We start from the raw sequence: 26029 nt of genomic DNA, 5'->3' as shown, positions 1-26029 counted from the left end.
TTTTTCACGAAGCACAGATATAATGAAATTACTTAAATTATTAAACATTTACTGTTTTTTTTTTTTAATATTGAAGATCATTTTAGAACTCTTGGAGGTAGCAATCAAGTGTAAAAAAATGGTGGAGCTTTTGTCTGCCCATAGCAAAAAGATGGATCTATACGAACAATATAACAGATCAGTAACTCTCAAGATTGTAAGCTTGCGAGCCGGGCTCTCTCCACCTAATGTATCGGTTTGTCTTAGTCTGTCAATTCTTGTCTTGTCAGACCCCTTGAATATATGTATTGTATTAAGCGCTGCGTAAACTGTTGGTGCTATATAAATAAAAGATAATAATAATAATAACAACTTGTGGCTGGCTGTGTTCCTTTGCCCAAGACTATGAACAGGCAAGTTGCGGTAGATGACAATTCCCGTCACATTCAAGTCAGGAAATGACTATAATTCTTTGCATCTTCAACTAGACCGAGTGAGCATGATGGATTTTTCCATATAGGATCTCTGACATCATAACGGCCTTGCATTTTATAGAACTTTTATTTTATTTCTCCATGATCACATGTGAAGCATGTGTTGGAATCCCATAAGCCAAAGCAGGAAGTTATAGAAACACTTATGTTCTACTTATTTGCCTTGTAAATGCCCGATCCTTGAAGAGACTCTTCACTGAAGATGTAAGCTTAAAATATTTCAGTAGCAACATCATTAAAAAATGGAGGAAAAAGTGCACTTCATCAGAGTAGACGGTGGAAACACACGAGGATGACTTTTGATGATGTGGAGCAGAACGTATAATTAAGATACACAGCAATATTTGGCAGGCAGGCTGTCGGAACAAAGGCAAGCAAAAATACATCCACAAAAACAAACCCGTTCACAAGGGCTAAATGTGATGGTTTGCTTTGCCCATAATCATGAACCACAAGTGCGTATGTAAAATTATACTGCCCCCTGGTGTCTATGTTTAGTTTTGTCAAACTAAGCAATGAACTTCCGGCTTATGATAATTATTATAACAATGCCGAATTGTTCAGTTTTATCTACTGGGCTTGACCCACTTGGGATTTCAATTCTATTCATTTTTACTTATTTATGTAAGCTGTAGTGATATTTATATTACATGGAACAGAAAAACACAACATTTTCACAAACACAACTGAAAGATGCAGAGAGATTGTGACCCCCTCCCGAAACTTCAAACGTGTATTTTTTTGAAAGTATGAAATATTTTAACAAAAATGTGTATTACATATGGCACAAAAAAGTTAAATTACAACCAATTACAACCAACAATTTCCCCCATTTTTAATTTCACAGGCCACCTACACATATTTTCAGTGTTAAATACATTTAATAAATTTAGTGGTCGCTGAAAAGTCAGAAGCCAATGACCGCCTGAAAGAACCCATGGTCAATCACAAATGTAATAACGTTCTTTTCTGTATTTACTATGTTTAGTTTATATCATCCATTTTGCAGAACAATTTCTGTAAAACGCAAGAAGGTCTAATATGCACTCTAAAACCAAAAAAAAATTAATTATGGTGTTTATCCACAAGGGGGTGCTGTTGACCGCGCTGTGTGATGTAATCAATGGTATTTACAAAAGAGAGAGTTAAACATTTGACCTTCCTACTGGAACTGGCCCTGTAGGATGCATAACTATTACTTATGCATTATGCAATGCTAACGCAGACCTGCTTGCAGGGTAAATATTTTTCTGGTTTGTTCTTTATAATGCATTGTGATGATGTCATCAAATAAATATTCACTCTCCTGCCCATATGACCTGAACTCTGTTTAACTTAAAAGATCAAGGCATTTAGTTGCATTATGTATACTTGTAATTATTTAAGTGTAATAATGTGTTATTGCATTATATTTGATGTTATTGAAAAATATATAGAATAATTTTTCCTACAAACGTTCTGCTAGAAGAAATAAGGATGTTCGATAACAAGATTTTTTTTTTCTCTCCTTTTTGAAGCCTGGGGTATTGTGCTTCGCTGACAGTGGGTGACCATATGTCTTCAAAGGACCACAGGGTCAATTAATAACGTATCATAAAAACTTTACTCAGAAATTATTATTTATTTTGCAAAAGAAGAGAAACAAAAATGAGAAAATTAAACACTATCCTTTATCATACAGTTTCCACTCTCATTTAATGTTATTTAAGCATCATTCCCAGATTAATTCACTACTTGAACACTGGTGAATTAATTCAATGTATCTTTACTCTTGATAGTAAATCTCCTAATTATATGGTTAATACTTGGAAAACACACATATATATATATATATATATATATATATAACCTCTCTTAATTTAGTATCAACTTACCAACCAGGGAGTTCATTTTAAAGCTCTCAGACGAAATATCAGATATATTTCCTACAAGAAAAAAAAAAAAAAATCGGAGTCAAATGGATTTCTCTTTAACAATCCCCGCAGATGATTTTAACACAATGCTTCCCCTTGAAGAAGGAGGTAGTAGAATGCAGAATTTTCCTTAAATGGTTGAAATGTGTACATAACCTTCTAGATTGTAAGTTTGAGCACAGCCCTCCTTACCTTGTGTTTCTGTAAGACCTAATTGTTATGTCCTGTTTATCCATTGTACATTGATAAAGAATATAATGGCTCAATATAACTCATAAAATAATAACCGGGGTCGATATTGAAACCAGGACCTCATTTGCAGAATTTACATAGACTTTTCAAGGTATATTGGTAAATAAATTAATATTATATGTTAAATAAATACACTTTGGTGTAAAATGCAGTTTCTTTTAATTGTAGCTCCCACCTTTTCCCCAAGAAATAAGAAGTTAATGAAAACGTAACTCTCTGACAAGCCAATATGAGCGAGTTTATAAAGACACCATCGATGATAAAACAGGGTAAAAAAAAAAAAAAAAAAAAAAAGGGACTGCAGAAACGTATAAATAATAACAATTAAAATAAAACACAAAAAAAAGAAGCTAAATCCTAAAAAGTAGAACTGAAAATCACAATCACATAAAATATTCTGTGTCTCAAGTATAAATATTAATAAGGTTTGTGTGCAAAAATCAATTTAAAAAAGAAAATTAGCAGTAACCTGCAAAATGGCATGGTGCATCCGCAACTAATGTTTAAAAGCAGGGAATTCCATGTAAACATACTATTATACTATGTGCTTGCATATACCCCAGTTAGTCTTTCTTAAAGAACACTAGGAGGCCAACAACCCTCAAGTTGGAAAGATTCGGTGCCACTCCGGACTTCCACGAGTAGGGCAAACCAGGATTTGGTAACTAATACTTTCTAATAAATAAGTTAATAAAAATTTACTCTTTCGCCTTAAGGGTTCTTTTAGGTACAAGGCGTAAAGACCAAAAAAGTCAGCAGTTATTTACCACTAAATTGCTTTCGGAGAATTCTCTCATTTTAAATAAATCTCTCCGTTTGTAAGCCTAATTTCCCTTCACGATGGGTATAGTGCCTCCCACCACATAATCATTAACCGATCCTCCGACTAAAGTCAACTAGACATTAATTCATTTGCATGTCAATGTTTCCAATTTTCCCTAATGAATGGGACCGGAAGAATGGAATTGTTGGGTCCACATTTCACTTACATAGTTACATAGTTATATAGGCTGAAAAAAGACATGCGTCCATCAAGTTCAGCCTTTCCTAGATCTGTTAATCGGTGATCCGAACGAAGGCAAAAAACCCAGTTGTGGATCTTTCCAATTTTGCACAAACTAGGAAAAAAAATCTTTCTTGACCCCAGAATGGCAGTCAGATCTCTCCTTGGATCAAGAAGCTGTTTCGCCATAATTTAAATATTGTATCCCTGAATATTATGTTTTTGCAAGTATTCATCCAACTGTTGTTTAAACGTCTGTACAGACTCTGATAAAACTACCTCTGCAGGCAGAAAATTCCACATCCTTATTGTCCTTACTGTACTTACTATACAACATGTTTAATAAGGGTCTTCTTCTGTGCCTCATTTTATATAAAATACCATTACCTTGTAGAAGAGATTTTTATGCCAAAAATAACCAGACAATATTATATATATACACACACACATATATATATATATACACACATACAATCTTTAAAATTAAATTTTCAAATGATATATGTGTCCAGAATTCCATTTGTTTTATTTAACTAAAACAATAGCTACAAACAACAACAAATATGGATTAAGAATTTAGCACTTTTTAGAAATAGTCATTCTCATTTGAACTGATTTAGGCCAGACAGGTCCAGTATTTTAACTTAGAACATGATCTAGCTATTATGGCTTATAACATCCACTGAAAGCCAATCTGCCAGCAAGATGGTTACAATTTCACTGCTAATGACATGGCTCAGCAGAAGCCTTCAGCATACAGTATGGGCTGAATGCACACAGAAGGAAGCCCTTCTAATGTTTAACCTGGCACGGGTCAGCTCCTCCTGCCCTGCAGGGGGTAAAGGCAGAGGTCAGCAGATGGTCACTAGAGCTATACCTGCTTGTGTGTGCTCCGCGTGTCCACTTCCTAGCGGCCAGATGGCAGAACGAAGTCTTAGATCACCACGGTCACAGCCACTGATCACAAGGCACTGATCCTTCACAACTGTAACTTACACCTGCCCACATCTGGAACAATTTATCACCGGACCAACAAAAATACATTGAAGGGCAAAAAAAACATGCCATAGTCGGCATTAAGGTTTTTGCATTTTTTTCAGGGGGGGGGCTAAATATATAATATATATATATATATATATATACACACACACACACAATATAAACTTTAAAAAAAAACAATAAAGATAATGCTTGTAACAGTGTACATTAAACACATATACCCTATGGTTGATGGTGAAAGGCACATTAACTGTCTTGCGGCTACCAAATCTCACACACACAGATCTCGCCTACTGTTGGATCAACACTGTAGAGAAATGCACTGGTTTCTTTTGTTCCTTTTTCCGATAATCATGCCTTTGTTTCACTGAAGTCTTTAAAAGGGAACAATGGAGGATGTTAATGGAGCTGTGAAGGGAATTTATTTGGCAAAGGAAAGAGACGACACTCTACTTTGCTTCAACAAGCACACCCAACAATCAAGGGACTAACTGCAAGCTTCCAAGAATGCCTGCTGGCCAATGCTTTAAGAAGGAGCTGTCCAACTTTTTAACAGAGACTATATCAACCACTGCACACTTTCCCATGGAAAGGGCCTGATTCAAAAATACACAACGGAAAGGTATTAGATTAGAGAATATATATATATATATATATATATATATATACATATATCGTAACCTGATATTGTACAGACTGTTGCTTTATCTAGAAAACACAATCCTCAATTCCAAAAATGGTTAAAAGTCTACAAAAAAATGTAGACATATTTTGTTCACTGGTCATATATGCTCTCAGTGTTGAGCCAGATCACAATATCAAGTGCTACAGACTGAACAGTATGACCTTATCTCACCACAAAATAAACATATCCATTCTATACGTATTTCTTCAAAATAAAATAGGGATGTTTAAACGGACAACAAAACAAAATTGTAGTGGACCTAAATCAATAGAATTATTTTTATGAGTAAATCATTGGAGCCTTAAAGTATGCAGAAAGAATTATATGTCAACAAGTTTTATATTGAAGAAGGAAAAGGTATAATCTGTAAACATAAAGATGGATATAAGATGTATGTGTGTTTGTGTGGTGTAAGCATGTGTGAGTAACTTGAGTTGCTGTATATTATAATTTACTAAATACTAAATGTTATGACAGCACTACACAAATAATAATAATAATAAATAATAATAATAATGTAAGCTCTTATGGTTTAGGAGACACTTGGCTACAGAACATAAGTATGGACTGCTGTCCCGTCACATCAAACCATCTGCAGCAGATGTTCCCAGAATGTTAAACCTATCCACCGATCCCTATAAGTGATAACTGAATAGCTACCCATTGTTTCCAGTATTATATAGTGTTTATGTGCCCCGAATGGAATTAATACTTTCGTTCTTAATGGACGATGACCTTTATTAGGGTATCAAGCCTTTTGCGGGCCAGAACTCAAGGGTAAAAACGCTGCTGTGAAACTCCGGGGAATCTTTCTGTGGCATTCCATTTTATAGTTTAATTACACAGGCAAACATAAATCAATTATTTCTCCTGTTTTAACCAACAATGTGGCTCATTCTTATGTGGTGGACTTCTGGCTCTGCGGTACCAAGAAGCCTTGTTCTTGGGAGTTTTATGACTGCTGTAAACACCATTGCTTACAGAAGCTGGCCAAGCATTTGGAAAGGAGGTTATGCTTTCTTGAACTTCTTCTGACCTCTGACCGCCCTTGTCCCTCTTCACCGACAAGCTGGGTGTTGTGGAGAGGGCAAGAGCTAGAAATGAACTTCGCCTGAACCTGCGACATAGCATTGGACTCCTAGGAGCGACCACCAAACACAAAGCTAAACCTTATTTCGAGGCTTTACATTTACTACACGCACAATGCCTTTTAAAACAAGTTTGTCTTTTTAGCTTCAAACCATTTCCTAAAACTATTTGGAGAAGCCCAAGACTCGCTGGCAAACATCAGCCCACCAAAATCTTCCCTTTACCATCTGCTGCAAAATCACAAAATCTAATTTTATACACAATAAAAAAAAATTCAGATTGTAAAAAACATATTCTTACTTGCAGATTTAAAGCCTTGGAGGTGCAGAAGAATAGAGTGCATGTCTCCCAATCCTAAGCAGTAGTTCAGGGACGTTCAACATTTCAATTTAACGTTCACCCGGACTTACCTCATTATCTCCCTAATTTCCAAAGTTGGTGGGGTTGAGCAGGGTCGCCCAACGTCCCATTGCGTGATCCCGCAAGTGTAGCCTGGCAGGTCACCAGGCAAGCTGCATCAAAGACAGGCTGAGGCATAAGTTGAGTGCGCGTTTATGTATGTGCGAGTGTGTCTGGGTATGTTAGTATGTGTCCGCGTATGAAAGTATGTGTCCGCGTATGTTAATGTGTGTGTGGGGATAAGAGCTTGTGAACATGTGTCTACCTGGGTATGTTAGTATGTGTCTGGTTGTGTTCGTTTAGTTTGGGTATGTTTGTGTGCATGCATGTGTGTTAGTGTCTGGGTGTGTGTTAGTGCTGAGTGTCTTGCCGTGTTTGGATGTGTGTGTTAGTGCTGCGTATGTACGCGCGTGAACTGCTTTTGCATTATTGCCAAATCAACTATGTATTAACTACACGGCTAAGAGGCCATATTTCTTCTCAATGAAAAATGAGTACGGCTCACGCACACATACAGCAAAGGCTAGGACACGCCTGCATTCGTATGTACACATGTTGCACATGCTCAGTAGCACTCCCATTTAATTAAAGCAGCAGCGTTTCACACGTATGCTAGAAAAACATCTGTGTCCGGATTGGCTGCTGCTGCTCTCATTGATTTCAAGGGGGGCTCAGCCCCCCATTAACTAGAATGGGAATTCTGCTTGCATTTGCAATAACAATAATGAAACACATTCCCTGCTTTCAGTAGAGAGGCAGGTGGGGAGAACATTAAATGACATAGAAGTATTGTTCTCCAACTCCAATAACTATAAAGAATAAAACGCACATGCCAAATATAGGACTCTAATATACATTTAAACCTACAAATAGCGCTGAGGTGGTCCTCCAAAAGTTTTGGTATTGGAACAGTAAAACTTGTGACATCTGAATAAGGAATCGGAGTCAAATATTATCGCCTGCCAATGAAAAACTATGGGTGACACTGAACAAAAGTGGAAATGGCGGTGGAGGGAAATCCCGAGGGGTTCCAACTCCAGGAGAGCAAACAGATGGAGGTATTAAAAAAGGCAGCTGGAGACGCGAGCCATAAGAGGGCACAAAGACTCATGGCAGAAATACACATTTTTATCCGTGATGCAAAGTAAGCCAATGCACTAACAAGAATATCGTATCTAGAAAGGTGAACAGAACTTATAGTAGAGACTTAGATTTTTCATTCATGGTGGAGCAAGTAAAGTAAAAGTTGTGTGTCAGTCATGTCTGGTGAACAGAGAAAGCTCAGACAATCATGCAAATCATCCAGCAATGAACGCAGCAAATGCATCTACTGCCCGGCACTCATCTCCTGCCGGGAACAAAGTAATCGTGTATAGGGTTAAGTGACAAGGGTACCAGTTCAAATCATAAAGTGCTAAGATCGGTGTAATAGTGACTTCCAGTGACGTACGCGGAAGTCACTCCCGAAAAACCAAATAAAAGATGGATAACGAATGGACTCACCCACGTTTGATACCTCCTGATGAAGTCACTACAGACTTGCTGATCTGGGCGAAACGCGTTGAGGTTGAGGCATTTATCCTCTTTTTACGGTCGGAAGAGACTTCCATTATTTATTTATTTCCGGGACTTTATCTATTTATTTATTCATTCATATACATAGAGACTTCTTTCTTCTCTGGGACTCTTCTACTTTAAAATTATTTTTATACATATTCCCTAATAATAGGTTTTTATGGGCAGTTTGGTAATAATACACTTATTCATGTGATTTACCAATTAGTTCCTTTTATACCACACTCCATATATCCCATAAGGGATATAATAGTATTATCTATTTATTTGCACTAAATGCACCCTTTTCTGATCCATACAATATACACATCGATTGAGAACTGGGATTTTACTTGAAACTAAAGCACAGAAGCAATTTAAGCACCTGAGAATATCTGAATCGTGGAACAACACAGATATATGGCCTTATAGCACATACGTGAATGTGCTCAACATCTTGGAAGTGCAATTTAACACTATCCTTATATACTTGGCCAAGATACTGCGCAATCGGCTCTTTGTTTCTCTCTTCATCTACCACTTTTTTGAGAAAAGCCTGAATATCAGATAAATATCATGAGTGCAATACAAGTGTGATTACTGGCTACACCATTATATATATATTTTTTTTTTCCTTATCATTCCGAGCTCCCCTAAGCGGAAGTGTGGGAATGAAGTAATGACCTTGTTGGAGCTGCAGAACTCATTACTTAACTAACGCACTAATTAAATAACAAAATAAGAAACCAAAAATTAAAATGTGATGACTAATTTGATCAAGGACTTCAAGACTAAAACATGATTTACTAGAAGCTGTCAACCCATGGCTGTTTATCTTTTTCAACCTCATTCCTACTGATGTATTCATTTAGGGACATGAACATGATACTCAAGAAGTGTTTTAACGCTGAAACGGAAGTCGCATGGAGACCCAAACATGAGCATAAAATATAACACTATATACATACGCACACATAAATACACACACAGCAACGCAGGTTATGGTAATGCTGGTGAAATCAGTTCCTTTATAGATTTGCATTACTTAGAGTGTCTGGCTGGGTTATTAAAACTGAGCAGTTATATTATTTATCACAAGAAATATGATATGAAGCCAAGTGTTCGTCTTGTAGATAATACAACTAGAACATGTACAAATGGCTAAAATTTAGCTGCCTGAAAACAGTATTCAAAAACAATTTAAAGAGGAAATCAGGCATCATGTTTGAAAAACTATTTTCAATCTGATACTAGTAGTAGTAGTGGTGGTAATAATAAAAAGTTGCTTTGACTTAAGAAAACTGGGTGCCCCTCCTCCCCCAAAAAAGAGGAAATAATACTTAAAAAAATAAAAATAAAATATTGTATATAATACTCAAGCAGCCATAAGGCTTTGGCATCCAGTACTGACATTGAGCATTGAGTAATCCTCTCTTTGTTTGGCGACATATGTTGTGGGTCTAGAACACCCAAGCCACTCCATTAATTAAAGTAGCAAATGCTTTAAAAGGCTAAGCCCTGAGGCCAAAACACTTTTTGTGTGCAATTTTGACAGGCTTAATACCCATTCAACTGTTTTTTTCTTTAGGGCCACACAGAGAATACAGCAGCCAAAATGTCCAAACTTATTTTGGCAAAGCCAAGAGACCTTTTCAGCGGAACCTCGTTTTCCAATATGGAGTAGGTGTATTAACTCTAATGTTAACATGCCTTCAACGCCAACGATAAATTATGAATGCAAATTACACATATATAGCAGAAAAGCCTCATCTATTTTGTCAGCCGCCACGTGCCACATCCTGACGCCTGATTAAGGTCAATGCAGAGTTCAGCCTGTTTGCCATACAGATTAGCCCTTTTTGATTTTCAAAGCAACAGCCGTGACAAATAACTCGGCTTCCAATGGAAATATCCAGGAGTTCCATAAATTTCACTTCTTCATTGTGAATTTTGTTTTACCCATTTAGTTTCTTGATTGACAGGTTCATTAATGCTTACTCCAGACATCATATGCATATGACAGCTGCGTGGTAACTTCACATTTTCACTTGGTCCCCCATGCACAGGTGGATTTGGCACATTTGCCTGCAACTGTTGAGCTGCTAACTAACCAGTAAACGCTGGTCCAATAAAATACATCACAAACCTCATCAGACTATCTTCTTAGAGACCTATATGAGAATGTGGGGTTTTTTTTACATTTAATGCAGTGATTTTATAGCAATACCATCTGGTTTACAATAGATTTATCACCTGGACTTCAGTCTAGTCAATTCAGCTTATGAGTTGACTTGGCTCCCTCTCTGTTTATATTATAAAAGAACCCCATCATTTGGCCAAGTAACCTGCTAATCTTTTGCAGCAATGCGCTTGGAGAATAAGCCTTCAAAATTAGCCTACAAAAGAGTGTAATACATAAAGCTAATTTATATCAGACCTAAGGATAGTCTTTCTTTATATATCCCACTTGCCGTTAGAAATGAAGCCCACTGAAAGACGCACCACATCCCTCCGTCAAGCTTTCTTCCACAACCCCAAAATAACTCGGCTACACCTTACTATGGGTTCATGGCGTCGGTTTTTGCTGGTGCTTTCCGAAATATTTGTGAAAACTCTTCCAAATGGTGGTTGTTCTTTGAAAATGAAATAAAATTGACAAAAAAAAACAAAAACACAAAATCATGGAGTCCTCCAGCAGAGATTGTTTTCATCTCCAGCAGAGATACTGTTTTCCTGTATTTTATAGGGTACCAAGATTCTTACGAGTTATGCATTTCTGCTTATGTTACCCAACACCCGATTGATGTAATATTACCCAGACTATTACTGGCTCTAAATATAGAAGAAGTTAAAAAAAAATTACACACACAAAAAAAAAGTAAAAAAGAGAAATATGGTAATGTCAGGTGGCCCAAAAATAAGGGCTACAAAGGAAAGATTCCTCGGGATGTTGTGGGCCAAATGTGATCACTTCAGTCCTCTTAACAAGATATTAATCACTAGTTCAACATAAGTATTGCATGAAAAGAATCCTGTTAGCATAGATTCTGAATTTGGCACATTGTGCTTGTGTGTATGTAGCAGTTTGTTACCAGTACAATAATTCAACATCTGCTTTGCTCACCATTCTCTTTCCTATTCTCACCATATTGCTAACCACAATGGCCCATAGTATGTTTCTTTAATAGTATAGTCACATATTCGCACTGGACCTCAGGTTAGGGGCAAATGATGTGGAATTATAATTAATTTTTCAGTATTTTTAAATTCTTAAGTGCCTAAAATGTGTGAGATGAAAATTGATAACTCTATAGTTAGCATCTATCTTTTGGCTGTAGTACCAAATGTACCCAGTTACTGGAGGTTGTGTTTTGTCCAATTTAAGAGATGTCGGCAAAGTTCATATGGCTTCATTGTTAGGTATAGTGTCCAAAATAACTACTAGTGGAGAATGGCACAAGTGTGCCAATAAAAGAGGAGCTCATGGGTGCAAAAATTCCTTGGTTGGGTAGCTTTGAATCACCTAAAATATTGTTTCTAAAACAGTTTATTTGGCTCACAAGTTCTACATTAATTCAAAAACCTGGATTACTGCAGCTTCCTACTAACTGGTCTCCCGCTCTCACGCCTTTCACCGCTCCAATCCGTCCTCAACACTCCAGCTACATTAATGTTTCTGTGTCACTGTTCCTCATCTGCTGCTCCACTATGCCAATCACCTCGTTGGCTCCCCATACCCTTCCGAATCAAATTCGACAACTCCGCAACCCCATTATATCTCTACCCTCCTATCCAAATACACTCCTAACCGCCCTCTTCGTTCCTCTCATGACCTTCCTCTCTTTTCTATTACATTACCTCTTCTCACAGCCGCATCCAGGATTTCACCCGTTCTGCACTCCCTTCCCTGGAATTCCCGTTCCTTGTTTCTCCCTCATATGCAAATTTCAAAATCTCTCTGAAAACCCCCTTTTCAAGACGCATACAACCTTTCCTCATAACACTCTCAGCCATCTGAACGATCAATAACCTCTACAGATCATCCCGACTCGACAAACTCTTCCCCATCCATGCCTCCCCCTCAACAACCGACTAGATTGTAAGCTCGCAAGAGTTTATTGTTGTGTGTGACTTTAAATTATCCAACTGATTTTAACTGTGCTACGGAATCTGCTGGCGCTGTATAAATAAATTTTATGTAAATAACCTCTTATGAAGAATTAGCTCCGTATTTGTATTTAATGATTAAACAGATCTAAAGACATCTGTTCCCAAATAACTTAATTCTGCCAGATGCCTGCCAACAAACATATCAGTAATTATAACTAATTGATCATTATGCAGCTATTCTGTTTGAATGCGGTCAATACCATTGGTCCTCTATAAATAAAATGGTTTTCTTTAATTAAAACACGCTGATCTCCACTGAGCAGCAAATGGCATTCCTTTGGGATTTAAAAATAAAGGAAACTACCTCCATAGCAACTTCATCTGTGCAAATATGTTTAAACAGGAAGATGTTTCCCTCAAAGGGTTTTTTTTTATCCTGGTCTAGGATAGCAGATGCCAAACTTTCAGAGCTTGGAAATAAGCCAAAGAGTACACTAATCGATAAAGGAACATCTTTTCCTCTTGGCAGAATGAGCAGCCAGGGTAAATTAGATTGGGACAACATGTGGATCCAACGCGAGCCTCCAACATCTGGTGGTCGATGCCGGCAACATCACGATCAGCTTCTAAGCCAAAAAAACTGAGCAGTCATCGGAAACCAGAGAAGCTGATGGAGGTCCACATAACAGTCTATGTTTTTGATGGATTTTGGCCAGTTACTGTAATAAAAGGTTTCAGAATGGATTTCATCTATTGCTTGTAGCTGCACAGTGAACAATAACTTCAAGAACAATCTCACATTACAAATGATATATTCAAAATGTATTTATCTGCAACACAACACAACCATAAATGGATCTCAAGCAATTATTTCGTAACCAGATGGGGCGAATGGTTCCTTTATGTCACTTTTGAAAACAAGACTTTTCGGTTACCTTTATGTTAAAGTCAGGCAGATTTTAATACAGGTCACGTGAAAGACATTTAGTGAGGTTTAACCCTTATACGTATGTTGAAGCCCCTTCAACAGTACACCTTCAAGATATACATTTTATCCATAACTAAAAAAGATCTTTACTATATCCTAAATCTACTTTAATAATATACAAGTCAAAAGATCCCGATCACAATTTTTTCCAAATGACGTTATCGTTGATATAGTTTGATGATCGTTAGAAGTAAAGTAGTAGTTAGTAAAGGTATAGCAGTTTTCCTTGGTTACTGAGTTAATATGTTAATAAGAATACATGAACAGTGATGAGCACGTATGTATTAAACTGACTTACCAACACTGTGTTCATTCTCTTTGGTCAGGTCCTTATAAAATCCTGGAAAACAAAAATATCACATTTGTTCCATAAACATGCACTTTTTAGCAAGAGCGATTTAAAACATTAGCTGTACTTTTGTGATGCATTTATAATTTACACTACACTAAAGGCACTGAATCTCACACTTTTGTAACAAAATGCCGCATTGGAATCATCATCCACTGTACCGCTGCATGCCCAAACCCATGTAAGGCTTTTGGCGCACCCATAACCTTGCAGGGAACACTTAATTGTCATGTGAAGTAATAGCAGGAACTGATTGGCTGCAGCCATATACATTGGGAGTGCGCAGGGTTACCGCAACACCCAAAAACCACCCGCAAGTTTTTTTCTCTGCAGTCCTCTAATCCAGAGTTATTCTTTAGATAACTCTAGTCATGCGACTTCTAATAAATTGATGGAATTTGGACAGGAGAGGCATACACCTATCGTCAATATAAGACAAGACCAGGGGCCAATTAATAACCTTTTAATTCTATATTCTATTTTGAGTCATATATCAGGTTCCATGAGACACATGGTATAAACTGTACCCTTTTTTTCTACCTTGCTGAAATACAAAATGTAATTATCTGATCTTTTCTGATCAATAAGAAGGAAATCAATAATGTCTTTTGTTGTAAGCTTTCACTGGCAATTGATGAGAAGAATATTTGTCAGGCATTTACATCATAAAAGCAGTAATATGTATACTCTCAGCAATACCAGTTAATTAGCAATTTAGGATGCATCTGTAAACAGACGAAAACATACATGTGTTAAAGCGGAAGTCCCATGGCACAAAGATCATCAAAGAGTGCTTTATAATGCAATATCATTCAGAATGGAAGAAAACTTGGTTTTATTTGATTTTCTTCCAATGAATTAAATTTATCTGCAGATCTGGAGGCTGCCCTTGCTCCACAGACTTTGTGATAACTTACCAGGTTTGAAATGCTTCTTCACCGGGGCTCTACTCATACAAGTTGGCCCTCAAATAGCCAAGGAGCATTGGTGAGCACCAACATTGCTCATGGCTTACAATTGAATGATGCTCTATGGACCTTCACAAACCTTCCCACGGACACTGGTGTCCCTGTACGGACACTATGCCGATCCCATCCCAGGAGATGCAGAGATCTGGGAGAGTTTTCTCAGGTATGACTACTATAGGTTATGGTTTTTCTTCTGCATGTTTAAATTTGTTATTTTGGAGGGCGTATTAATTTACCCCGTTGGATCTGTGTCATAAGATGGCAGAACAAGCATTTAAATTAATGTCCTTTCCTGGTGTTATCCCCAACCCAAACATGCAGACATAACAAACTCCCCAAAAAGTGGGACAGCAATGGAAGGCAACACTACAAGGCAATAAGAATGCCAAATACATTCAAAATAAACTAAACCTTACCGTAATGTTTGTTATTGGGCATCCCTTTTAAGCCATCCATGTCAGGGCCCCATTTTAAATTACCGTATTTGCTCGATTATAAGACGAGGTTTTTTTCAGAGCAAATGCTCTGAAAAATACCCCTCGTCTTCTAATCGGGGTCGTCTTCTAATCAGACCTCAAATAGAGTCTGATTAGGAGACTAAGATCCAGATCCCCCGCACCGCTGCAGGGGACCTGGATCCTCCTGTCTCACCCCCCCCCCCATCATACACACACTTACCGGTGCTTCCTGCTGTATTGCCGGGGCAGCGGGTTGACGTCTACGCGATCCGCGTAGACAACGTCCGCTGCAGCCGGAAGGAGGTGTGGCTAGCAGCGGGGGTTGTATACGCGACGGACGCATACAAACCCCCGCTGCCAACTATATGCCACTCTGCCCCATAATATGCCTTTTAACCCCCTAAATGCCAGAGTGGCATATAGGGGTATAAGGCATTTCTGGAGGCAGAGTGCTCTATACAATGCCTTTTAACTCCCTTAATGCCACTCTGCCTCCTGAAATGCCTTATACCTCCCTATATGCCACTCTGCCCCATAATATGCATTTTAACCCCCTAAATGCCAGAATGGGATATAGGGGTATAAGGCATTTCTGGAGGCAGAGTGGCATATAGGGGGTCAAAAGGCATACCATGGGGCACAGTGGCATATAGAGGGTTAAAAGGCATATCATGGGCCACAGTGCCATATTGGTGTGGCAAGCCTGGGGGCAGATGTGCGTAACTGGGGGACAGGCTGGAAAATACAAGAAATAAAAACAAAAAAAATATTTTTCTCAATCATAGCTTTTATTAAAAAAAATAGTTTACATGAATTAACATTTACTGGTAAAACTTTTTTCCTTTAGGGTCGTCTTATATTCAGGCTTTTTCTTTTTTCCTAAGTTAATATTCAGATTTTGGGGGGTCGTCTTATAATCAGGGTCGTCTTATAATCGAGCAAATACGGTACTGATCCACATAACAGTATGCCAAATTTACTCTGTGTACTAGCATTGCCCAAAAAGAAAGTCAACCATAATTTAACAATTAAAATTGTACTTCCACCGAGAAGAAATGTAGTTACATTACTTCAATTACTGCCTATCCGTACTTTAAGGGAACACGATCAACGGAGCAGAGTTAGAATTTACAATATAAATGTTTGGGGGGGATAGAAACGTGACAGCATCATTTCTAACAACATCATGCTTTTACTGCCGCTGATACAGATCTGAGGAGCGCAGGAACTTTGGGTATCATATTATTGAACAAATTAAGACGTGATATGGATATCATGTGCTCACCGTTCTCATAGCGATCGCAAATTTACGAGCTTCACGTTAGCAAAGCCTCCAAAATCCTTTTTTTTTCCACGGTAACCAAAATCCTCAGAGTAGAAACTAAATAGGGGAACATACATTTTCAGAAGCATTTAGGGTCATATATGTTTTGCAACCAATGTGAGTTTAGGTGCATGAGTTTTAAGATCCTGTAACGTAAGCACACATATATGTTTTCAATTTAAAATATCCCAATTCCAAGATTCTAAAGCGTAACACTAGTAGAGGTGGAATAGTGGCAACCAAGACAGCTTGCGAAAGTAGGTGTGTGTGTGTGTGCATGTGTGTGTAGTAGAGGTGGAATAGTGGCAACCAAGACACCTTGCGAAAGTAGGTGTGTGTAGTAGAGGTGGAATAGTGGCAACCAAGACACCTTGCGAAAGTAGGTGTGTGTGTGTGCATGTGTGTGTAGTAGAGGTGGAATAGTGGCAACCAAGACAGCTTGTGTGTGCGTGTGTGTGTAGTAGAGGTGGAATAGTGGCAACCTAGACAGCTTGTGTGTGCATGTGTGTGTAGTAGAGGTGGAATAGTGACAACCAAGACAGCTTGTGAAAGGTAGCATAGTGACATTGGAAAGTGTGTGTGTGTGTGTGTGCGTGTCTGTGTGTGTGTGTTCCCTGTGATTTAAATGTAGGGTTTGTCTCTGGCACCCAAAGGGTTACAGAATGTTTAATTAAATAACATTGCCCTACCCATGTGTACATCAGTGCTGATCCAATAGCTCATTACAGACATTACCGTAGCCTGCACTGTCAATGACTGCCCCGCCAACCAGGACGGTGAGAAGATACAGGAAGAAGGAAGGTAACTTTTTTTTTTTTTTTTACTGAATGCCTTAAGATAACAAGCATGTTTTTCTGCAACAATTACTTAAAGGGTTTTCTATATCAGTTTTAATATATGGACAAAACCCAAGAACGAAAGCAACTTAAACAAATGCCCAAAAAAGTGGGACGGCAATGGAAGGTAACACTACAAGGCAATAAGAATGCCAAATACATTCAAAATAAACTAAACCTTACTGTAAAGTTATTGGGCATCCCTTTTAAGCCATCCATGTCAGGGCCCCATTTTAAATTACTGATCCACATAACAGTATGCCAAATTTACTCTGTGTATTAGCATTGCCCAAAAAGAAAGTCAACCATAATTTAACAACTAAAATTGCACTTCCACCCAGAAGAAAAGCGGATTTTTTTTTACTGAATGCCTTAAGATAACAAGTATGTTTTTCTGCATCAATTACTTAAAGGGTTAAAAAAAAAATTAAACGCAAATTAAACATATTGCAAATTTTTTTTCTATACCAGTTTTAATATATGGACAAAATCCAAAAACGAAAGCAACTTAATTCTATTGACATGAAACCACTTTGACGCCGTAGGGCACAATACAAAGACTCAGGTTGAAGCAATGGCATTTAAAAGCCATTTTTACTCCACGTAATTTCATCACTTAGAACAAAAGCTAAATTCAAATAAGTACCAAAGCAAAATGAGCTGAATCCAACGGACAATGAATTGAATTCTGTAATGAGTTTGCCAGCACCAAAAAATCCTAGTGATCTGCACCTTCAGCTTTAAAGTTCATTCGAGAACTTCCTACATTTTAGACAAGGAAAGAAAATGGAAGACCCTTTCAAAGAGGAATCCACAACTGGAAACCACATTTAAAATAAAATAGGTGAATAGCAGGCAAGCTATTTACAGACATAATTCATACGTTATATATACATACACCCACACGTTATTGTTTCATTGTGTGCTATGGCTCCGTAGCATATTATAATGTATAATATAAAACCATATACATTCACATACACATACATACACACATATATACAGACACTTGTGAATAAAATAATGGAAAAATAGTTACAGGGGTATATATATACAAAGGAATCCATCATGCTTCTTATACCTATGAAAATTGGAATGTATTAAACAAAAAAACAAAAAAATGATAGAAAGTGGAATAAGCAGACCTATGCAAGTTATCTATCCCAAGGTCGCATCACACAAAGTGCCCTTTTCAAGCGCGCTGATCTTCAATTGCAAGGCCAGTGGAATTAACAAAGAATAATCAGTTAGTCTTTAAAACAAAACTGAATAATGTACACAGAAATTTTGGTTATTTCAACATAAATATGACAATTTGAGGGATTCTTAGTCAATGTATGAGACCATGTGGTATTACTAATGTCTTACTAATTATCTCCTTAACTGGGTCTTTCAAGCAAAACGCCGCATCACCTGCAGGTCATTCACTTTTAAATGTATTGTTCCTAATAAATGCATCCGTTCGAGTCACCATTGTTGCCAAAAAGGATCTAGATGGGGTGCCGAGATGCCTGGTAAGTGGAATCCATGTCAATGAAATGTCATTCTCTTCCCCGTCAGCCTCCTCCCGCCTGGCCGTACCGTGTGTTTGCAAATAGTATTAATTCCTGCCGCTTGTGCTTACAAGTAATTTCTTTTCACTGTAAAGAGGCATTATTCAGACATCTGCCAGGAGTTTGACCATAATCTCTTTTCACCAGCAGAAACCGTACACAAATTAGCAAAAATACACATTCCGGTTTGCTAGTGTTATTTTAATTGTTTGGGTTTTTTTATTATTATTATTATTTTAATTACTTTTTTTTGGAGGTGGTTACAGCAAAGATGTATGCCTACATACACATACAGAAAATGCCCCAAAAAATACATGCCATCAGGAAATATGTTTTAAAATGACATAAGAAATCTGAATCATTAAAATTTGGTATAACATTTTATATTTAATATGTAATTAAATCCACTGAATTAAGGAATACAAGCGATTGCCGGCAGTCAATAGTCAATACAAATTGATGGATTTAGGATTTTAAACAAATTAAAAGTATCTGGATTTTCTAGGGGAGATCTATAACATCTCCTCAAATCAGTAAAGGTACATACTAATTATTATTTTACTATTTACAGATACGAACCAAAAAAATTTAGGCTTAACGCAAAAAAAATAATCCAGTGCAAAAGTACAACATTGCCATTATTCGGTTTCAGTTCCATTTTCGGTGTACCCATATTTCATTAGTGATTCAACGATACCATCTTTGCTGGAAGGCAAATCCATGCACACCTCACTATTCTATACTAATCTTAATAACATCTCGTATTAATCTAATAATACCACTCTTCATGTTGGGACTATTATCCTAATATTTTTTTTTTCTTTAAAATATACTTCTGTAAACATTATGAGCTATACAAAACTTGTACATTCCGTGTCTAAAAAAAATAAAAAAATAAATATACAAGAAATGAACCTATGCGATGACAAAATAGAGAATCTGCATTCAGATTCCCTTGGTATGACCTGTGCATTAGAGGTATCACCATAACATGTATGTGGAAGGAGCCACGATGGTATAAAAATCATTGAACCTACTGAAATATTAAAGTCACACATCCATGCTGTTAATGTGTTAAATGGAGGCACCTATTATCTAGCAAACCACTAAAATCTAGTGGTCATCCAGAATGCACAGAAAAACCTTGTCCAAACACACAAGTCCTTGACCTGTACATCTGGCTTCAAGGCTGCCTTCTGAATGAACTACTTTGCTCACCATGTGTACATCCAGCAGTCACTGAGCAGAGGGTTAACATATCTACTACTCTCGGTCACGGAGCAGAGGGTTAACATACCTACTACTCTCAGTCACGGAGCAGAGGGTTAACATATCTACTACTCTCAGTCACTGAGCAGAGGGTTAACATATCTACTACTCTCAGTCACTGAGCAGAGGGTTAACATATCTACTACTCTCAGTCACGGAGCAGAGGGTTAACATACCTACTACTCTCAGTCACGGAGCAGAGGGTTAACATATCTACAACTCTCAGTCACGGAGCAGAGGGTTAACATATCTACTACGCTCAGTCACGGAGCAGAGGGTTAACATATCTACTACTCTCAGTCACGGAGCAGAGGGTTAACATACCTACTACTCTCAGTCACGGAGCAGAGGGTTAACATATCTACTACTCTCAGTCACGGAGCAGAGGGTTAACATATCTACAACTCTCAGTCACGGAGCAGAGGGTTAACATACCTACTACTCTCAGTCACGGAGCAGAGGGTTAACATACCTACTACTCTCAGTCACGGAGCAGAGGGTAAACATATCTACTACTCTGCGCCAAACAGACAAACTGCAAAACTCAGCGACAGCAGCTTCTTACATCATGACGCCTCAAGAAGAGAAAAGTATCGGGACTTTGACTTCACCAATGAAAAGTAACTAGAATTAACAAGAGGGGCTGCCCAGTTACTTCTAACAGGACAGGGATTAAAAATTAAAACAGGGCTCTGATTATGGTCTTTTGCATGTAAGACCAAGGACAACTATGATGAAACATGCAAAAAAGAAAAAAAACACAAAAAAATAATCTTCTGGTCAAACTAGTATTAGATATCTAGAAGCTGGAGTTTGTTTACTCATCAAATTCTCCAAGTGGACCGGTGAACATGCAAAGCCCTGTCTGTCTATGATAAGCTTATCACAGGTAGTATAACAAAGACAGCCACAGCAAACACTAAGATTACAAGGTTTAAGGAAATCGACAAAAAAAACACACTATACATTTTACATACGTATATTATATATATTATTCAATCTATAAAATGCTAATGTTACTGAGCTCAAAGTGTTTTCTTTTTGAAAAGCGTATAAAACCTGGTTGTAAGACAAGACAATCACTTCATTGATTATTCATTTATCTCATTCAGTTCATTTAGAAGTTGCCTTATTGTGGGAGCTGCGTGCTTTTGCGATAATTTATTATGACATCATTAATTCCTTGGAGTACTATTGTTTAAAAAAAAAAAAAAAAAGAGCTTGGTTCAATGCCCAATTGTGACATCACTGATCCAAAAACCAATATATATTTCCCTGATTCACAAAACATATAAAAAGCAGTCTCTCTCTGCAGTTACACAGAACATGATCAGAAAACTCTTAAACACCAGGTATTTATCAATATATGACCCAACGCGCATTTTTCTCATCTCCTGTGTGAGCTGTATATTATATATATATATATATATATATATATATATATATATATATATATATATATACACACACACACACACACATACCCACCCACTTATACATACACACACACACACTCATACATACATACAGGCGTACCGCAGAATCTCACATAGAAATGAAGAATTTGTTTGACTTATGTTGTACTATTTGGGATCATTATTATTCATTATTATAAACACAAAGTTTGCATATATTTACAAAGAGTTCTATATGTATACACTAACACAAATATTATGAATGCATTAGATTTACAGATACGCACGGCTATAGAGGAGCAGAGAGAGATGTATACAGATCCTGATTTCCGCATCAATGCCACATAAAAAAGAAACGGTACATTTCTAATTTCAGGTACGCCTTACCCAACATCACGCCTGCTCCTTGGGCATCATTCCTGCGGCAGGAGCCCTCGATCCACAGACGGTGTCCCCCCGAGCATTGTGATTGCGCTCCCAGCTCCACCCAGACATCTGTAGCTCTCCTGACCCTGACACACGCCAGTCTGCTAATACTCCACTAGTCAATGGGAACATATGCTAATTGCTGCGAGGGGCAGGGGGGAAGCTAACCTGCCTACTAACGCCACTTCACAGACCTCTGTGTATGAATTACCCACACTCCGGGCTCACACTGACAGACGTACTACAGAAACACTTTGTTACTATGCATCTTCCCTGTCATTTAGTCACGCATGCGCGGGTTAATGTTGTATGTCTAAGAGGTAAAAGGGCTACCTTCTCATCACCTTGCTGCACGAGTCCAGATGCAAAACCTTAATTTTTTTTAGATTCCGTATTTACCAATGCATTATTTTCTCTTTTTCTAAGTACCCACATATAGATATTTCTATAGATATCGATAGATAGATAGATAGATAGATAGATAGATAGATAGATAGAGATAGAAAAAATAGAAACTGTGCAGTAGAAAAAATAAAAGTGATTCCAAGCAACTTTAAAAAGCAATCTTAATAACTAATACATGATGTTTGGCCACCTAGCCAGTTAAAGCCAATTATATAGAACCCACCAACCTCAGCAGAGGACAAGCAGATGCGTGATCTGTCAAGCCGATATAAGGCATCATAGAAAAAATATTGCGGTGTTATTGTTGATATAAACTAGTTTTGCTCCTTTTTGCATACACGGACAATATGAAATAGAAAGGTAGCCTATTATTTTTTTTAAGAGCACTCACCCATGAGTGGCAATGTGATTTTCATTCATTTGAATTTACAGTGCTATAGACACTGGACGAGTTAAATGGGAATGGTGTATGTGATGCAGAATTACACGAGGAAGGGGACACCTGCTGCTCAGACTTCACCATTTCCATTTTAGACATAATCCTAAGTGTGTTCCACGTTCCGTTCGAACAGATATAGTAAAGGTAGCAACTATTAAAAAGAAAGAACACAAACTAAAACAAAACAAACAACAAAAAAACAAAACATGAGGGCAGTAAGTAAGATAACATGCATTTAATAATATCTAAAAAATAAAATTACATTTCCTTTGGGGAAGCTGTAGCTCCAGAGCTGCAGCAGCACACCCCTTTTTGGTCCCCAGAACTCTCCCAGAGAGGAGTACACCATTGGGGGGGGGGGGGGGCAGGCAGCAGATATGTTCGGAACACAATTAATTGGGTTAATGAAAAAGAGCAATCAGGAATGCTATGCATTAAAGTGCATGTGATGAGCAGCCCTTTGATTCTCTGCCTATTTAAAATATACGTTTTAAGGCGTAGCAAAGCAATCACCGACCGTTGCGGGTAATGTCAGATATAGACATACATTAGTGTTAAGCAACAAAAAATATTCTTGATATTGTTTGTTCGGGCAGTTTAGTGAAGAAACCTAAAACCCTTCCTTTTTTGCACGTTTCGTCTGTTTGCCTGCGGTCACAGATGGTTACGGACACGCATGGTAAGCCCAGCCACGCTTACCTGATACCCGAACCCTGCATCCCGCAGAACCGAACACGCAGCGTCCAAAGGGCTACACGCTTCCGTGTGAAATAACCCTGCTGCCGCTATATACCCACCCGCATTACAAAGACACAGATCCGAGGCAAAGACCACCCAGCAGTCTCGCTACCTGCTGCTTCAGAACTTCAGGCTGTTACGTTGTTATTCATAAACTTCAAATATATGATTTATACATTTTATTTAGAAAGTGCCAGCAGATTCTGTAGTGCTATTGAGATTTGGGTCACATGTATCAGAAATATTATTGCGCTGGGTTTTACCATGTCTTTTTCTTAAAATAGCTAACAACTTAGTCAGACATAAATACAACAAACTCAATATTTATTAATTATGCACAATGCCAAAACTGAAAAAATAAAAAAGACAAATGTGATATTTATTTTACACAATTATACATATATATATATATATACACACACACACACCGTATATATGATTAAAATAAATTAAAGTTAAATTGGTAAAAAAACATCTTACTCAGGTCTCATCTCAGTAAGGTTAATGGATCCTGTGAAAGATGTTAGTAACAATATTATATGTAAAGCTTCATGGTTCTCATTTCAGTTGAGCGTCACCAGATCATCCATCAGAAACTTTGGTCCAAGTAACGTCTTGAGGACCAGGATCCCATCACAGCTCATCGTGCTCCCAAATATTAAAAAAGCCCACCCATCTCCCATGTTAAAATACACCACCCCCCCCATCTTACAAGCTCTGCCCTGAAAACAATACACCTATATTCAAGGTAGGGATGGGGAGTACATTAGTTTCAGACTATGAGGTCTCCAGGGCCACTCCAGAGGCTGGGCTCAAACAGCTCTACAGGCCTTTCCACCCAATGATGGACCCAAACATCACAGAGATAAACATAACCTATTTCACTGAAATGTACAGTTACTGTATTATTTATGGATGGCCCACTATGGCATAACAGTAAATATAACAATTTATGAATACTTAATAGAATTTTTGATAAAACGCCAATATTTACCAAAATTATCATCATTTTGGGTGGAAATCTAGAAAAAAAAGTGTTTTACTATACTAAACATTATATAGAATTTAGCAGCTATGCAAATTTAAGGCTCAAGTTAACAGTCATGGCACCATACCCAAAAATGTGCTGAGCCAGAACACAATATCACAGATTTAGCCATTTAACCAGTCGGTGCACTATAAAAGGGTAAAAATATGCTCATGATCTATCCCCTCAATAGTTCTATGCAATATTTTTCAGGGATCTATGTAAATTTAAGAATGTTAATGAAATAAAATAATCTACATGCTCGAAACACTAACTTGAAACGTATCTAAAAAGATAATGATGTTTTCCTCGTTACTTTTAATGATGACATCACTCTTGCGTAGAGATGAAGTAACAGAAAGCAAATTCATCCCGCTCCAACAGCTGTGCATCTGACTCGCGTGGGCTGTTGGACAACACCGGCTGAAAGGGTTAAATAAATTATCCGAGGGACACAAATAGCCACTAGCTCCCCATGGAGCAGTTTAATCCATAGCTTCTCCCGGACAAAGGGGAAAGGTTTAATGATTGCTTGCGTTGTCATTTTTATTGATCATTGCTAAAAGCAACATCTTAAAACAAAAACACCTCCCTGATCCCAACATTTCCATTGCCAGCGGGGGCCGCAGCACACGTTACCCTCTGGCGAAAAAAAAAAAAAAAACAGGGTAAGCTAGTAAGGGACGGAAGAAGGAAGACACAAAAAAAGACCAATTCAAGTCATATATTGCCTTATATGGGATAGAATTTAATGCTAATAGTGATCAATGATCATTTTGCTCATAACATTAAAAAGGGGGGGGTAGCTTTGTCCTTCAGCACCGGTCAACAGAACGGAATTTAATCATTTAAGGATAATATGTTAAAAACAAAAAGATGTCAATGATAAACGTGTGTATGTTATCAGAGGCCTTCACTAGAGTATTTGCAAAGTTTTATTAGCTTTTATGACCCCTGGCTCCTAATTAAGTTTATCTAAAAACACTTGACATCTGAGTCAATGCTGCTTGTAAAACTTTTCAACTCGCTGATATCATTAATCTGATTACAGCTCTGCTTTTAATCTGTTTCGCTGGAATTTGGAAAGGACTCAGCGCTTCAAGCATCTCTACTTAGCAAGCAGCCTGCTTGCTGTCAAAAAGTTATGCAAACCATTGCTTGGCAAGCAGGATTGTTAATTCAGCCATTGAAGGCCTCCTGCTTACGAAAAGGGGAATAACACGCTTTTTCTCTAATTTAAGTCAGAATGACAGCTTGTTCGCTGTACCAATGTGTGTGCATGCGCAGATGTTAGGGGCACGTGCTTGTGAGCTCACAATGCATTTTCCCTTGATAGCAGGGTCCAGGCTAATCACCC

At 37.8% G+C, this 26029-nt stretch overlaps 1 protein-coding gene across 1 annotated transcript in view; it reads right to left on the bottom strand.

Annotated features, from left to right (window-relative positions):
- LOC149287600 (nuclear receptor subfamily 6 group A member 1) overlaps positions 1-15238 on the bottom strand; it is an 83896-nt gene extending 68658 nt beyond the window's left edge. The window contains exons 1-2 of the mRNA XM_089492642.1: positions 15199-15238; positions 13764-13805 (exon numbers count right to left, since the gene is read on the bottom strand). Coding sequence (XP_089348768.1) covers positions 13764-13805; positions 15199-15238 — 82 coding nt within the window. The remainder of the gene's footprint in view (positions 1-13763; positions 13806-15198) is intronic.
- Between the last annotated feature and the right edge of the window lie 10791 nt (positions 15239-26029).

The sequence above is a fragment of the Sceloporus occidentalis genome, unplaced genomic scaffold (assembly GCF_023333645.1).
Source record: "Sceloporus occidentalis isolate IW3139 unplaced genomic scaffold, rSceOcc1.0.p SCAF_58, whole genome shotgun sequence".
Lineage (NCBI taxonomy): Eukaryota > Metazoa > Chordata > Lepidosauria > Squamata > Phrynosomatidae > Sceloporus > Sceloporus occidentalis.
The sequence above is the reverse complement of the archived record's forward strand: the minus strand, read 5'-3'. Positions and strand labels throughout refer to the sequence as shown.